Source organism: Somniosus microcephalus, unplaced genomic scaffold (assembly GCF_052327205.1).
Source record: "Somniosus microcephalus isolate GS21.2 unplaced genomic scaffold, FLI_Smic_1.0 unresolved_chr1, whole genome shotgun sequence".
Taxonomy (NCBI): domain Eukaryota; kingdom Metazoa; phylum Chordata; class Chondrichthyes; order Squaliformes; family Somniosidae; genus Somniosus; species Somniosus microcephalus.
The window spans coordinates 174,983,528-175,001,107 of record NW_028225179.1 but is presented as its reverse complement, the minus strand read 5'-3'; the positions used below and the strand labels follow the sequence as shown (position 1 = coordinate 175,001,107).

The window sequence follows — 17,580 nt, the reverse complement described above, 5'->3', positions numbered from 1 at the left end:
AAAGAAAAGAAAGACTTGCATTTATATAACGTTTTTCATGACCTCAGGACATCCCAAAGTATTCACAGCCAATGAAGTATTTTTGAAGTGTAGTTGCTGTTGTAATGCCGGAAACACAGCAGCCAATTTGAGCAAAGCAAGCTCCCACAAACAGCAATGTGATAATGACCAGATAATCTGTTTTCGTGATGTTAATTGAGGGATCAACATTGGCCAGGACTCCATGAATATCTCCCCTGCTCTTCTTCTTCAATATAGTGCCTTAAGAACATAAGAACATAACAAGTAATAGCAGGAGTCGGCCATACGGCCCCTCGAGCCTGCTCTGCCATTCAATAAGATCATGGCTGATCATCGACCTCAACTCCACTTTCCCGCCTGATCTCCATATCCCTTGATTCCCCTAGAGTCCAAAAATCTATCGATCTCAGCCTTGAATATACTCAAAGACTCAGCATTCACAGCCCTCTGGGGCAGAGAATTCCAAAGATTCACAACCCTCTGAGTGAAGAAATTCCTCCTCATCTCAGTCTTAAATGGCCTACCCATTAACCTGAGTCTATGCCCCCGAGTTATAGACACTCCAGCCAGAGGAAACAACCTCTCAGCATCTACCCTGTCAATCCCCTTCAGAATCTTGTATGTTTCAATGGGATCACCTCTCATTTTTCTAAACTCCAGAGAGTATCGGCCCATTCTACACAATCTCTCATCATAGGACAGCCCTCTCATCCCAGGAATCAATCTAGTGAACTTGCGTTGCACCGCCTCCAAGGCAAGTATATCCTTAGCCATGGGATCTTATACGTCCACCTGAGAGAGCAGATGGAGCCTTGGTTTAATGACTCATCGAAAAGACGGCACTTCTGACAGTGCAGCACTCCCTCAGTATTGGACTGGTGTGTCAGCTTGGGTTTGGTGCTCAAGTCTCTGGAGTGGAACTTGAATCTACAACCTTCTGTCTCAAAGGTGAGGGTGCTACCCACTGAGCCACAGATGAAACAGAATTAGTCCATCTTAACAAGACTGAGTTAATGAGTTGCCTTTAGAATAAGGAAGGAAGGAATGAGGGAGGGAAAATTAAACCAGGGCATCAATTCCTGATCACTATTTATTAACTATTCCCTGCTGGAAAGTGCGGGCAATTGCATGTCAAAGGAGGGCAAGATTGTGAACATTTGTGATGACCCTACAGTCAAATAGCCTGCTAATACTTACCGCCCAACTGCACACATAAAAAAACAACCACTTGGGCAAGGTACAAGAAAGTGGTGTGCATCCTTGGAACCCTATTGCCTGTCCCAAGACTTGTGATTCTATCCCCACACCTTGCGTTTCCTTGCCCAGCTCATGCAAACAGGAGGAGGCCATTCAGCCCCTCGAACCTGTTCTGCTATTCAAATAAATCATGGCTGATCAGTACCTTAGAATAGTACAGCACAGAAGGCGGCCATTCGGCCCATCGAGTCTGCGCCGGCTCTTTTGAAGAACAATCCAGTTAGTCCCTCTCCCCCCTCTGCTCTTTCCCCATATCCCTGCAATTTATCCAATTCCCTTTTGAAGGCTACTATTGACTCTGTATCCACCACCCTATCAGGCAGTGCCTTCCAAATCCTAAACACTCGTTGTGTAAAAAGTTTTTCCTCATGTCGCCCCAGGTTCTTTAGCCAATCACCTTAAATCTGTGCCCTCTGGTTACCGACCCTTCAGCCACTGGGGACCGTTTCTCTTTATTTACTCTTATCTAAACTCTTCGTGATTTTAAACACCTCTATCAAATCTCTTCCTAGCCTTCTCTGCTCTAAGGAGAACCACCCCAGCTTCTCCAGTCTACCCAGGTAACTGCAATCCCTCATCCCTGGACCCATTCTAGTAAATCTCCTCTGTACCCTCTCCAAAGCCTTCCCGTCCTTCCTAAAGTGTGGTGCCCAGAACTGGACACAATACTCCAGCTGGGGCCTTGCTTACCTCCCTCGGGTCCCCACCTCCTGTAGCTGTAAATTGGTGTCACTTGACTGAGTTACCTTGTCGTCCCTCCTACTCTTGTCAACCTTGGCGTTGCTAGGTACTACCAGGCCTTGGGCCTTCACCTTGGTTCCTCAATAATATATTACAAATAGAACCCAAACAGGGTATTCTACTAAAATAATGAATAGTTAATGATGTAATGACACAATTAAAAAGTCAACCGGACAGCAAGTCTGAGTGAATCATTCTTTGAATTATTAACTTCGTACACCAGGTGCTAAATACCTTTTCGGAGAAATCAAAGCTGGGCCTTATTTCCCACGAATGAGGTGATTTCAGCCGGATGAGTCTCACATTAGCCTGCCCTAGGGCCCTGGAGGTGGTGAGGCCTGTCACTTTGCCAAGTTCTCATACACAACGCATTGTTTATTCAGGATGCTATCAGCCACCTCTGCACTGGTAATCGCTCAGTAAACAGAGGCTAGTGCCGGACTGGCATACAAGAGGGAGGGAGGAGAGAGAGAGGGGATAGAGAGGAAGAGGGGGAGAGAGGGGAGGGGGAGAGGGGTGGGAGGAGAGAGAGAGAGGGGGAGAGAGAGAGGGGGGATGGAGAGGGAGAGGGGGAGATAGAGAGGGAGAGGGGAGAGAGGGCAGGGGGGAGAGGGGAGGGAGGAGAGAGAGAGAGAGAGAGAGAGAGGAGGAGAGAGAGAGAGAGGGGGAGAGAGAGAGAGGGGGGAGAGAGAGAGGGGATACAGAGGGAGAGGGGGAGAGAGGGGAGGGAGGAGGGAGAGGGGGAGAGAGGGGAGAGGGGAGGGAGGAGAGAGAGAGAGAGAGGGGATAGAGAGGAAGAGGGGGAGAGAGGGGAGGGGGAGAGGGGAGGGGGAAAGAGAGGTGAGGGGGAGAGGGTGGAAAAAAGCAGAGAGAGGTGGGGGAGAGAGGGAAGGGGTGAGGGGAGGGGGAGGGAGGGAGAGAGGGGAGGGGGAGAGAGAGGGAAGGGATGGAGAGAGGGGAGGGGTGGAGAGAAGGGAGGGGGTGGAGAGAAGGGAGGGGGAGGGAGAGAGGAGAGGGGGAGCGAAGGGAGGGGGAGAGAGGGCAGGGGAGTAGGGAGAGAGGGGGGAGAGAGGGAAGGGGTGGAGAGGGGAGGGGGAGAGAGGGGAGGGGGAGAGAGGGGAGGGGGAGAGAGAGGGGAGGGGGAGAGAGAGGAGGGGGGAGAGAGGGGTGGGGGGAGAGAGGGGTGGGGGGAGGGTGGAGAGAGGGAAGGGATGGAGAGAGGGGAGGGGGAGAGAGGGAGAGAGGGGAGGGGGAGAGAGGGAAGGGGTGGAGGGGGGGGAAGGGGAGGGAGGCAGAGAGGGGAGGGAGGAGAGAGGGAAGGGGTGGAGAGGGGGGGAGAGAGGGGAGGGGGAGGGAGGGAGCGAGGGGAGGGGGAGAGAGAGGGGGCGGAGAGAGGGAAGGGGTGGAGAGAGGGGAGGGGGAGAGAGGGGAGGGGGAGAGAGGGGAGGGGGAGAGAGAGGGGGCGGAGAGGGGAGGGGGAGACAGGGAGAGAGGGGAGTGGGGGTAGGGGGGGAGAGAGGGAAGGGCTGGAGAGAGGGGAGGGGGAGGGAGGGAGAGAGGGGAGGGGGAGAGAGAGGGGGCGGAGAGGGGAGGGGGAGACAGGGAGAGAGGAGAGCGGGGGTAGGGGGGGAGAGAGGGAAGGGCTGGAGAGAGGGGAGGGGGAGGGAGGGAGAGAGGGGAGTGGGACCAACTGAGTATTTGCAGCATTTTATGCTGTCATTTCACATTTACAGCATCTGCTTGCAGATGGAAGAGGAAAACGCAGAAGAGGAGGAATCAGATGGAATATCCGGATGGAATCATCCGCCTGCAGTCCCACTGGCTGGGCAGGCTGCCTCTTCTTGTTGACCCACTGGCTGGGCAGGCTGCCTCTTCTTGTTGACCCACTGGCTGGGCAGGCTGCCTCTTCTTGTTGGCCCACTGGCTGGGCAGGCTGCCTCTTCTTGTTGGCCCACTGGCTGGGCAGGCTGCCTCTTCTTGTTGGCCCACTGGCTGAGCAGGCTGCCTCTTCTGTAATAGCAAAATACTGCGGATGCTGGAAATCTGAAATAACAACAGAAAATGCTGGAAATACTCAGCAGGCCAGGCAGCATCCGTGGCGAGAGAAACAGAGTTAACGTTTCAGGTCTGGGACCCTTCATCAGTTCATGGGATATGTGGAACATTCTTTGTTCCAGTCCAACTCAGGTCCCCTCCCTCACCTCTTTTTCTGGTACATCGATGACTGTATTGGTGCCGTTTCCTGCTCTCGCCCTGAACTAGATAAGTTCATTCACTTTACTTCCAATTTCCACCCTTCCCTCACCTTCACAAGGTCCATCTCCGACTCTTCCCTTCCTTGACTTCTCCGTCTCCATTTCTGGCGGTCGGCTTTCAACAAACATCCACTACAAGCCCACGACTCCCACAGCTACCTGGACTACACTTCCTCCCACCCCGCTTCCTGTAAGGACTCTATTCCATTCTCCCAGTTTCTCCGTCTCCGCCGCGTCTGTTCTGACGATGCCACCTTCCATACTAGTGCTTCTGACATGTCTTCCTTTTTTCTCAACCGAGGATTCCCCTCTACCGTGGTTGACACTGCCCTTGACTGTGTCCGTTCTATGTCCCACACTTCTGCCCTCACCCCTGCCCCTCCCTTCCGGAACCACGCTAGAGTTCCCCTTGTCCTCACCTTTCACCCCACCAGCTTCCACATTCAACGGATCATCCTCCGCCATTTCTGCCATCTCCAACGTGATCCCACCACCAAACACATCTTCCCCCCACCTCCCCTTTCAGCATTCCAAAGGGACCGCTCCCTCCGCGACACCCTGGTCCACTCCTCAATCACCCCCAACAGCCCTGCTCCTTCGCCTGGCACCTTCCCGTGCAAGCGCAGGAGATGCAACACATGCCCTTTTACCTCCTCCCTTCTCACTGTCCAGGGCCCCAAACACCCCTTCCAGGTGAAACAGCGATTTACTTGTACTTCTTGCAATTTAATATACTGTATTCGCTGCTCACGATGCGGTCTCCTCTACATTGGGAGACCAAAAGCAGATTGGGTGACTGCTTTGCGGAACACCTCCGTTCAGTCTGTAAGGGTGACCCCGAGCTTCCGGTCGCCTGTCACTTTAATTCACCGCTTCACTCCCACTCTGATCTCTCTGTCCTCGGGCTATTGCATTGTTCCAATGAAGCTCAACGTATGCTTGAGGAACAGCACCTCATCTTTCGATTGGGCACTTTGCAGCCTGCCGGACTCAACATTGAGCTCAACAATTTCAGATAATTATCCCTGCCCCCATTTTTCATGCAGTATGATTTTTGCCATTCCCATTTGCAACATTTTATCTTTCCTGCCTCTTACAAAAGCACAGGGTGTTCTTTCTATTCCTTCCTCCCCCCCTAACCCCCCCACACCCACCCCCCCCCGGGTCTCTGCACCTGCTTAATATCTGTTACATCTCCAGCTTTTTCCAGTTCTGACGAAGGGTCCCAGACCTGAAACGTTAACTCTGTTTCTCTCTCCACGGATGCTGCCTGGCCTGCTGAGTATTTCCAGCATTTTCTGTTGTTATTTCAGGCTGCCTCTTCTTGTTGACCCATTGGCTGGGCAGGCTGCCTCTTCTTGTTGACCCACTGGCTGGGCAGGCTTCCTCTTCTTGTTGACCCACTGGCTGGGCAGGCTGCCTCTTCTTGTTGACCCACTGGCTGGGCAGGCTTCCTCTTCTTGTTGACCCACTGGCTGGGCAGGCTGCCTCTTCTTGTTGACCCACTGGCTGGGCAGGCTGCCTCTTCTTGTTGACCCACTGGCTGGGCAGGCTGCCTCTTCTTGTTGACCCACTGGCTGGGCAGGCTGCATTTCTTGGGTGTGTGGAATGAGGAAGGCACAAGTGTAGAGTTGTGCTGACGGGAGGGCGGGAAGCCTAGAGGTGCATGCCAGAACAAGGATAACGTACAAGGATACCCGCATCTTGTATCCTTTCAGCCCTGCCGCTGGCCAAGGGCTCAACCATGCCCCCTGCCAAGAATGGCCTGCACCGTCTCCTCCAAGGGGGTGAGGTGAGGCTAGGAAAGGGAGATGTGCCTCATCATTGGTGCAGATTGTTGGTAGGTGAGTGACTGGGGGTCGTGCATTGAGCAGTGTGTGAGGCTAGTGGTGCAGTTGTTAGGAGGCAGCTTTTGAAGAGGCATTCACTGACCTTGACCAGTGGTCTGAAGTCATGAAACTTCTTTTGGCACTAGAGCCAGGTGGTGGGGGCGACACTGCTGACAATGACGGCCTTTGTGATGTACTCCCACATCGTTCTTTCTGGAGGGCCTCCTGGCCCCTGTGGGTAGAGGGCCAGTCCTGCAGTGTTGACCCCCTGCACAAAGCTGGAGTGCTGCGTGCGTGACCCTGGGTGCCCCTTCCCTGGCTTGCTGAGCCATTGGTGGTAGTGCTGAGGCAGTTTTCCTATTTGTTGCGCTCAGGAAGGTAATTCCGCTTTAACAGCTGAATGTCGACATTTGGAACTTCTTTTAAATGTTGATTATTTGTTAAAAGGCAGAACGGGTTGAAAAATGTACTGAAGCCGTGCATTTCATTGTCCCTTGCTTGCATGGTCCCTTTAAATTTCAGAGCTCCCCGCTGCCCACAATGCATTGCGAGCTTCGCAGCCTAGCACATAGAGTCTCGGGGGGGAAGCAGCCACGTCGCACCGGGACTACAAATCGGTCCCGGATCCCTCGTGCAACGCCATCGGGACAGCGTTGCACCTATGGTTAGCGCTGTGCCACCTACCACCATGCCCCCCCCCCCCATTTAGCTAGTTTAGCACAGCGGCCACTTCAGACGAATGCTTCCCCCACAGGCTCGGTCTTTTTCATTGGGGCCCAGAACTATGCTCCGCATCATTAACATTTACAGCAACGAGCATCCCCCGAACCACACGTCTCCCAGTCGATTATTTAATGAGACCGTTGTACATTGATGCCAGCAAACTTTTATGAAGCGGTCATGAATGCAATGGTACATTCACAGGCATGTTGTATGAAGGGTCAACCTTGCATAAGAGTTGTCCTGAATATCACCTTTGGACCCGGAATTCATTTGGGGAACGGAATGCAACCGAAAGGTGAGACAGTGTAAGTTCCAGATAACTTCCAAAAGTTACATAGCATTACATAGAAAAGTGTTTGGAAGACCTGTTGGAGGCATCACCCAGAGCACAGGCCTCTGTGAATTGAAGCAGAGCCTTTTGAACTTTTCTGTGCAAGGGGACCTGCAACTATCGACGCATCCTTCGAAACCCCATCCTGAATTCCGAAAGACACCGTTCCAAAACGAAGCACTCTCCTCACCGCGGAAAATATTAATTTTTTTACTTAGTATAAGGCAACCAAAAATAAGGATGTGGCAGCATTGCCACCCAATCTGCTGTCGAATGGCCCTCATCCAGGCCTCTATCACCTCCAGACTCGAGTATTCCAGCGCTCTCCTGGTCAACCTCCCACCTTCCGCCCTCCATAAACTCCAGCTCATCCAAACCTCTGCTGCTCGTATCCTAACTCTCACCAAGTCCCGTTCGCCCATCGTCCCTGACGAAAGAAAACTACTAGGCACTTGGTCTAAGCGTTAATCAAAGCTTTAATCAACTGTTTTACAACATGGAGGTCTAGTTGTGTCCTTCACTAGTTCCTGGAATTTTCTGAGGTTGTAACTGGTAGAATAGATAAGGGAGAACCAGTGGATGTGGTGTATTTGGACTTTCAGAAGGCTTTTGATAAGGTCCCGCATAAGAGATTAGCGTGTAAAGTTAAGGCACATGGGATTGGGGGCAAGGTACTGACTTGGATAGAGAACTGGTTGGCAGACAGAAAGCAAAGAATTGGAATAAACGGCTCTTTTTCCGAGTGGCAGGCAGTGACTAGTGGGGAACCGCAGGGATCGGTCCTAGGACCCCAGCTATTCACAATATATATTAATCATCTAGACGAGGGAACTAGATGTAATATCTCCAAGTTTGCAGATGACACAAAGCTGGGTGGGCGGGTATGCTGTGAGGAGGATGCCGAGAAACTCCAGTATGATTTGGACAGGTTGGGTGATTGGGCAGGTGTATGGCAGATGCAGTATAATGTGGATAAATGCAAGGTTATCCACTTTGGTGACAAAAACAGGAAGGCAGATTATTATCTGAACGGCAATAGATTGGGAGAAGGGGAAGTGCAATGAGACCTGGGTGTCCTTGTGCACCAGTCGCTGAAGGTAAGCATGCAGGTGCAGCAGGCGGTTAAGAAGGCAAATGGTATGTTGGCCTTCGTAGTGAGAGGGTTTGAGTACAGGAACAAGCATGTCTTTCTGCAGTTGTACAGGGCCTTGGTGAGTCCACACCTTGAGTATTGTGTGCAGTTTTGGTCGCCTTATCTGAGGAAGGATGTTCTTGCCATGGAGGGAGTGCAGCGAAGATTCATAAGACTGATACCTGGGATGGTAGGAATGATGTATGAGGAGAGATTGGGTAGACTGGGCTTATACTCGCTGGAGTTTAAAAGAATGAGAGGGGATCTCATTGAAACTTATATAATTCTAACAGGACTAGACAGACTAGATGCAGGAAGGATGTTCCCGATGGCGGGGGAGTCCAGAACTAGGGGTCACAGTCTAAAGATAAGGGGTAAGCCATTTAGGACAGAGATGAGGAGGAATTTCTTCACCCAGAGAGTGGTGAACCTGTGGAATTCTCTACCACAGAAGGCAGTTGAGGCCAATTCATTAAATATATTCAAGAAGGAGTTAAATATATTTCTTAAGGCTAAAGGGATCAAGAGATATGGGGAGAAGGCAGGGACAGGGTACTGAGTTTGGATGATCAGCCATCACCTCATTGAATGGCGGAGCAGGCTCGAGGGGCCGAATGGTCTACTCCTGCTCCTATCTTCTATGTTTCCGGTTAAGAATGTCCTGCGCAAGCTTGGCCCATGCCCGCAGGCCACTCAGTATTATTTCATAAGTCTTTCTTTCATAAATGACTGATTCATGTCAGTCTCCGTGCTGCCGGTCCCCAAACGCCTCAAATTTATAACTCTCCTCCTTCTGCTTAAATCCCACCATGGCCTCGGCCCTCCTCTCTATCTCTGTACCCTCCCCGAGCCCTACAACTACCCTCCCACCCTGCACCCGCCCCCGAAATCTCCATTCCTCCTACTCTGGCCTCATGCATTCAGTCCCCACCCCAGCATTGACAGTGTGCTTTCAGACAGCTAGGTCCAACTGTCTGTCCATAAGCGGACACAGAATAGTGGCTATGCTACTGGTTTAATAATCCTAGACCACTGATCAGTGAGATATGAGTTCAAATCCCATCACTGCAGCTGGGGAATTTAAATTCTAATTGATTCACTAATTTTGGAATAAAAAAACTCATATTAGTAATGGTGACCATAAAACTATTGGATTGGCATAAAAACCTATCTGATTCACTGATGTCCTCACCTGGTCTGTCCTCTGGACACAAACGGCATCAAGGGGTATGGGGAGAGAGCAGGAATATGGTATTGAGATAGAGGATCAGCCATGATCATACTGAATGGCCTACTCCTGCTCCTATGTTTCTATATGTGATTCCAGGCCCACAGAAATGTGGTTGACCCTAAACTGCCCTCTGAAATGGCCAAATAGGCCATTTATTCAAGAAGACGGCTCACCGCCACCTTCTTGAGGGCAAGTAGGGACAGGCAATAAATGCCGGCCTTGCTGGTGACGCCCACGTCCTGTGAATGAATAAAAAAAAATTCCATGATTTTCCTCCCAATCGCTCTGCCTGTCCACCTCGCTCTTCCTCTACGGCCCTTCCTTTAAAACCCACCTCTCCGACCGAGCTGTGGTCACCCGTCCTAATCTTTCCTTTGCCTCTGTGTTCATTTGGCCTCACCGTTCTGTGAATAACCTTGGGGTATGAAAAGAAAGAACTTGCGTTTCTACGCAACGCCTTTCATGACCTTAGGACGTTCCAAAGCGCTTTACAGCCAACAAAGTACTTTTCGAAGTGCAGTCGCTGTTGTAATGTCGGGAAACACGGCAGCCAATTTGCGCACAGCAAGCTCCCACAAACAGCCATGAGATAATGACCAGATCAGCAGATTTTTTAGTTGAAGGATAAATATTGGCCCAGGACAGTGGGGAGAAACTCCCCCTGCTCTTCTTCGAAATGATGGCCCTGGGATCCTTTACGGCCACCTGCGAGGACCAGAGGAGACCTCGGTTTAACGTCGCATCCGAAAGACGGCACCTCCTCTCCGTACTGGGGGAGGCTCGGCCTGGATTTTTTGTGCTCAAGCCTTTGGAGTGGGGACCTGGACCCCACGACCTTCTGACTCAGAGGCGAGGGCGCTACCGCACTGAGCCATGGCAGGCAGAAGAAACTGCATTGGAGAGGGTGCAGAGGAGATTCACCAGGATGTTACCTGGAGCGTTTCAGCTATGAAGAGAGACTGGACAGGCTGGGGTTGTTTTCCTTCGAGCAGAGAAGGCTGAGGGGGGACCTGATTGAGGTGTACAAAATGATATGGGGCATAGATAGGGTAGATAGAAAGAACGTTTCCCCTTAGTAGAGGGGTCAATAACCAGGGGGCATAGTTTCAAGGTAAGGGACATGAGGTTTAGAGGGGATTTGAGGAAAAACTTTTTCACCCAGACGGTGGTTGGAATCTGGAACTCACTGCCTGAAAGGGTGGCAGAGGCAGGAACCCTCACAACATTCAAGAAGCATTTAGATGGGCACTTGAAACGCCATAGCATACAAGGCTACGGACCAAGTGCTGGAAAATGGGATTAGAATAGACAGGGCTTGATGGCCGGCACAGACACGATGGGCCGAAGGACCTCTTTCTGTGCTGTATAACTCTATGACTCTATGGCCTAGAAATTCGGCATAGCTGCGTTTGGGGCGCTAGTCCTGGCGATGCGCAAAGTTTAGCGCCAGGCGCAATTTAGCGCCACCTAGCGCGATATTGGGTTGCAGCGCCCCTAAAGTTGATTGTGGCGCTAAATCAGGCGGTGCATGCTACTCTTAAGGCGCTAACCCAGCGGCGCAACCCAATTTTGCGGCGGCGGGTCGCAGCGAGGGTGCTGTCAATAATCACTTTCCCTGAGACACAGTGGCGCCAGCCAGCTCTTAAAGGGGCAGGTCAATTGGCATCACCAGACACACTCACTGCCTTGTAGGCCTTCAAAGCGGTGGGAGCCTACCTGTGGCGCACCAGCCTAGCAAGACATGAAAAGGGTGAGGCAGAGGGCGGAACGCCTCACTGATGAGGCATTGGATGCTTTGGTTGGCGCAGTGCAATCAAGGCCAAGGAAGATGGTCGGAATGTGATTTATGTTTTGGACAGTCTCCCGGGTGTGAGAGGCAGTTATGTGTCAGTGTATTAGTTTTGCTTTCTGTTGCCATAGCTTTCTCATGATTGAAGGAACCACATTTTGTGTAATGAAACACTTTCTTCATTTACAATGGCCATGCCTGCTATTTACATGCATCTTGCCCTTCACAGGCTTGGGGGTATCAGACCGGTTCCATTCCTGTTCTTGGAATGGCAGCAAGCATTCCGTGAGAGGGGCCTAGAAGCTACTTCTGATCAGCCTCTGACGCGCAGCCTGAGAAGAGCCGCTCGCGTAGAAGTTCAGGCCAGCAGCCATCTTCTCAGCCGCCGACAGAGATGTCCTGCACCTTATCTGAGGCTGCAGATCTGGCTGGAGCAGCTGGCACAGCTCAGTCACCACCTCCTTTCTAAATCGCAGCCTTCTGACACACTGCTCCTCTGGCATCTTCATGTAGGAAAACTGCTGTCGGAAAACCCTGCCAGCGTAAGGTCTGCTGTGGCGACGTCTGTTGGCCCTCCTCTGTCTGGCCATGTCCGCCCCCCTCGCCCAGCATCTCAGTGCCCTTTCCAGATGATTCAGCAGCAGGACGTTCCCCTCCAATGCAGCCCCCATAATAAGCGCCCACAGGAAGGTTCCCCGTTATCAAGGCTCACCAACAGCAAGGTGATGGCCAGAAGGCTGAAGATCGTCTGCCTGCGCTGGCTCAGTGGTCAAATGGCTCTCAGTGTGCAGCTCAGCAACTCTTTGTAGCTCTCGAGGGAGTTGTGATCCAAAAATGGCTGCCGCTTTTAAACCACACCAGTCCCCTTTAAATAACGCTCCTCTAGCCCGAGAGCGACTTGGTAAGGCCCAGGTAAGCTGTCACTATTAGCGCCAGGCGCTACGGAGGGGGGTGCCACTGAATTTCCGGTCCGGGGCGCCCAAAAGGGGTTGCACGCTCAAATGACGTCATAATCAGCCTGCGCCCATGAGCGGGCGCTAAGATTTAGCGCCGGCGCTAAATGCATGCTCAATATGGGGCGATGTGCTAGGCGCCTTGCGCCCACCCGGAAATTGGCTAGCGCCCCACTTCTCGGCCTCTTTAGGCGTTAATCGGTGGCGCTATCAACCGAATTTCTCCCCCTATGACTCTACAACAGGGAAGAGAGCAGATTCAGCGCAGGGAGAGCCCTTACCTCCGTAGTATGCCTTGAACAGAGTGGTCGGCGTCAGTGGTGTGAGGTTCAGCAGCTGCCCGGGGCTCACGGCCGGTCTCCCATGCAGCAGTTTCCTCTCCATGAACGTGGCCACTGCCTGGAGGATGCCGGCCTTGGTGATGTCGGCGTCCGTGTAGTCTTTCCATCCCGGATCCCCAGATTCTGGGTTTGGGTAAAAAGCTCGTGCCAGCGGGACCATCAGGAGTGAGAGCAACACTGAGAGCTGCATCTGCGCTGATGTCAAGAGAGGCTGCCAGATACAAAAAGGGGAAAATATATACAGGAATCCTGAGTGGCAATTAGTGCTCCAGCTAACTCAGCTCCACAGAGGAAGGGTGTGTGAGCTGAAATGATTTGCATGAGTCATCCGTCAGTAAGACCACATGATTTTCACTGCCTTTTGATAGCAAGACTTATATAACTCTCGTAGGATGTGCCAAAGTGCCTTACAGACAATTAAGTACTTATTGCTGCAGTCAGCCAATTTGTGTCAACAAAGAGAAATGTGATAATACTGAGGGAGCACTGCACTCTCAGAGGGGCAGTGCAGATGGAGCTGTTTTTAGTGTCGGGCTAAATATTGGCCAGGACACCGGGGAGAGCTCCCCATGCTCTTCTTTGAGGGAGTGGCCATGTTTTCTTTTCTGTCCACCTGAGAGGGCAGGCGAGGCCTCGGTTTAAAGTCTCATCCAAAAGACGGCACCTCCGAGAGTGCAGCACTTCCTCAGTACAGCCCCTCCGACAGTGCAGCGCTCACTCCGTACTAAGTTGGCAAGGGGTTGGGCACCAGGATATAGCATTAGAAAGGAGAAACAAAGGGCACAAAGGATTGGGAGAGACGGAGAGCACTAGAGTAAGAAATAGTAAGATGTTAACATAGAAACATAGACGATAGGAGCAGGAGGAGGCCATTTGGCCCCTCGAGCCTGCTCCGTCATTCAATGCGATCATGGCTGATCATCCAAACTCAGTACCCTGTCCCTGCTTTCTCCCCATATCCCTTGATCCCTTTAGCCTTAAGAAATATATCTAACTCCTTCTTGAATATATTTAGTGAATTGGCCTCAACTGTCTTCTGTGGTAGGGAATTCCACAGGTTCACCACTCTCTGGGTGAAGAAATTCCTCCTCATCTCAGTCCTAAATGGCTTACCCCTTATCATTAGACTGTGACCCCTGGTTCTGGACTCCCCCGCCATCGGGAACAGCCTTCCTGCATCTAGTCTGTCTAGTCCTGTTAGAATTTTATATGTTTCAAAGAGATCCCCTCTCATTCTTCTAAACTCAAGCGAATGTAAGCCCAATCGACCCAATCTCTCTTCATACGTCATTCCTGCCATCCCAGGTATCAGTCTGGTGAATCTTCGCTGCACTCCCTCCATTGCAAGAACATCCTTCCTCAGATAAGGCGATCAAAACTGCACACAATACTCAAGGTGTGGTCTCACCAAGGCCCTGTACAGCTGCAGCAAGACATTCTTGCTCCTGTACTCGAATCCTCTCGCTATGAAGGCCAGCATACCATTTGCCTTCTTAACCGCCTGCTGCACCTGCATGCTTACCTTCAGCGACTGGTGCACAAGGACACCCAGGTCTCGTTGCACTTCCCTTTTTCCCAATCTATTTCCGTTCAGATAATAATCTGCCTTCCTGTTTTTGCTACCAAAGTGGATAACCTCGCATTTATTCACATTATACTGCATCTGCCATATCGCCCAACCTGTCCAAATCATACTGGAGTTTCTCTGCATCCTCCTCACAGCACACACACCCACCCAGCTTTGTGTTGTCTGCAAACTTGGAGATATAACATCTAGTTCCCTCGCCTAGATCATTAATACATATTGTGAATAACTGGGGTCCTAGCACCGATCCCTGCGGTACCCCATTAGTCACTGCCTTCCACTCGGAAAAAGACCCATTTATTCCAACTCTTTGCTTCCTGTCTGCCAACCAGTTTTCTATCCAAGTCAATACCTTGCCCCCAATCCCATGTGCCTTAGCTTTACACGCTAATCTCTTATGCTGGAACTAATTGGTCTCCCATTTCTTTGTTCCCCATTATAAATTCCCCTGATTCTGACTGCAAGGGACCTACGCTTGACTTCACCAATCTTTTTCTCTTCACATATCTATAAAAGCTTTTGCAGTCAGTTTTTATGTTTCCTGCAAGCTTACTCTCATATTCTATTTTCCCTTTCTTAATTAATCCCTTTGTCCTCCTTTGTTGAATCTGAAACTGCTCCCAATCCTCAGGTTTACTGCTTTTTCTGGCCAATTTTTATGTCATCTCCTTGGATCTTATGCTATCCCTAATTTCCCTCGTTAGCCACGGTTGAGTCACCTTTTTTGTTTTATTTTTATGCCAAACTGGGATGAACAAATTTTTTTTAATGGATCCATTTCATGCTGGAGGATGTTTGAAAATTTGAACAAAAAGGGTTAATTTCCCATGTTTATAAGTCAATAATCTTGCAGCAGTGCCCAATATTCCAAACTCACTTTTTAAAAGAATATTCCCACATTATGATTACATTGTCCCTGTAAAGTTTCATAGAGTAGTAGGTTAAAGATGATTCACTGGAAGAAATCAGTACCAGATTTGGAACCAAGTACCATAAATTATGATTTATTTTAGTTATGATTTTAATTATTAGACATTGGGAAGTTCTCTGACAACATCCCGGCTGTCGTGCTGAAGACTTGTGCTCTAGAACTAGTCACGCCTCTAGCCATGCTGTTCCAGTACAGCTAAAACACTGGCATCTATCCAACAATGTGGAAAACTGCCCAGGTGTGTCCTGTCGACAAAACGCAGGACAAATACAACCCGGCCAATTACTGCCCCATCAGTCTACTCTCAATCATCAGCAAAGTGATAGAAGGTGTCATCGACAGTGCTATCAAGCGGCACTCACCAATAACGTACTCACTGATGCCCAGTTTGGATTCCACCAAGACCACTCGGCCGGTGACCAGAGTCGGGGACCTGCTCGATGGCAGAGGAGCTGGCGCAGCGTCTGTCCTGGGCCAACATCCAGCTCGTGGCCAAAGCCATTGAGTCACCGAAAGTGGCACTGGGTCCCTATTCCAACAGGTGTATCGAGGAGGCTCAAACACGAGGGGCAATCCCGTCCGAACTGACCCCCGTTCGGACAGAATTCTTCATCGGTGCCCGGCCCCGAAACCCCTCTCAGGAGCCGGCGCCTCACAACTTGAGCCGTCTCGGGGAAATGCCCTCCGTGCCTTTTAGCTCCACACGGAGGGGTTTCCTGTACGGGCTGCTCCTGCACACTCGCCACTTTGCCATCTTCGTCGGCACGTGTCCGGACACGTGCCATCTTGCCATCCGGCAGAGGCGGAGATCCCCAATGGGGTCTCTCTATGCGGGAGTCCTCCCTTTATCTATTGGGGACTTGGCCTGGAGGGTGTTGCACGGAGCAGTCCCATGCCATAAGCTTTTAAACAGGTTCATGGACTCCCAGGCTGCCTGCCTTTTCTGTGGCCAAGAAGAGTCGTGTTCCACATTTATACGGAATGTGAGAGGTTGCAGCCCCTGTTCCACTATTTGAAGAGGCTGCTCCTCGATTTATGGCTGCACTTCAGTCTCACGCTCCTGATCTTTGGTCACCCAATGTGGAGGGGAGTGGGCAGATCGGAGGACCTCATAGGACTGCTCCTGTACCTGGCGAAGGTAGCCATAAACAGGTCCAGGCAGCGGGCGGCTGAGGGGGTTGGGCGCTGGAGATGGAGCACGTGGTGTCCGCCGCACGCTCGAGGCCTTCCGCGACTGGAGTTCTTTGAGGAAGTAACATATAGGGTGGATAAAGGGGAACCAGTGGACGTAGTGTATTTGGACTTCCAAAAGGCATTTGACAAGGTGCCACACAAAAGATTATTGCTTAAGTTAAAAAATCACGGGATGGGGGTAATATTCTGGCATGGATAGAGGATTGGCTATCTAACAGAAGGCAGAGAGTTGGGATAAATGGTTCATTCTCAGACTGGCAATCAGTAACTAGTGGTGTTCCACAGGGGTCAGTGCTGGGTCCCCAACTCTTTACAATCTATATTAACGATTTGGAGGAGGGGACCGAGTGTAACATATCAAAGTTTGCAGATGATACTAAGATGGGAGGGAAAGTAGTGAGTGAGGAGGACATAACAAACCTGCAAGGGGACATAGACAGGCTAAGTAAGTGGGCAGAGATTTGGCAGATGGAATACAATACTGGAAAGTGTGAGGTTATGCACGTTGGCAGGAAAAATCGTAGAGCAAGTTATTATCTTAATGGCAAGAAACTGGAAAGTACTGAAGTACAAAGGGATCTGGGGGTCCTGGTGCACAAAACTCAAAAGGTTAGTATGCAGGTGCAGCAAGTGATTAAGAAGGCCAATGGAATGTTGGCTTTCATTGCTAGGGGGATAGAGTATAAAAATAGGGAGGTATTGCTTCAGTTGTACAAGGTATTGGTGAGACCGCACCTGGAATAATGCATACAGTTTTGGTGTCCACACTTAAAAGAAAAGACATACTTGCCCTCGAGTCAGTACAAAGAAGGTTCACTCGGTTAATCCCGGGGATGGACATATGAGGAGAGGTTGAGTAGATTGGGACTCGACTCATTGGAGTTCAGAAGAATGAGAGGCGATCTTATTGAAACATATAAGATTGTGAAGGGGCTTGATCGGGTGGATGCGGGGAGGATGTTCCCGATGATGGGTGAAACTAGAACTAGGGGGCATAGTCTTAGAATAAGGGGCTGCTCTTTCAAAACTGAGATGAGGAGGAACTACTTCACTCAGAGGGTGGTAGGTCCATGGAATATGCTGCCCCAAAAAGCTGTAGAAGCTACATCATTACATAAATTTAAAACAGAAATAGACAGTTTCCTAGAAGTAAAGGGAATTAAGGGTTACGGGGAGCGGGCAGGAATTTGGACATGAGTCTAGGTTCGGATCGGACATGGCCCTGTAGGTAGCGGAGTGGGCCCAAGGGCCGTGTAGCCTGATCCTG

The 17,580-nt window shown here is 50.8% G+C and overlaps 1 protein-coding gene across 1 annotated transcript in view; it reads right to left on the bottom strand.

Moving 5' to 3' along the window:
• The window catches only part of LOC147096600 (von Willebrand factor A domain-containing protein 7-like), a 67,799-nt gene extending 55,006 nt beyond the window's left edge, over positions 1–12,793 (bottom strand). The window contains exon 1 of the mRNA XM_085973848.1: positions 12,544–12,793. Within this exon, the coding sequence (XP_085829974.1) occupies positions 12,544–12,793 (250 nt within the window). The remainder of the gene's footprint in view (positions 1–12,543) is intronic.
• Positions 12,794–17,580: the final 4,787 nt, after the last annotated feature.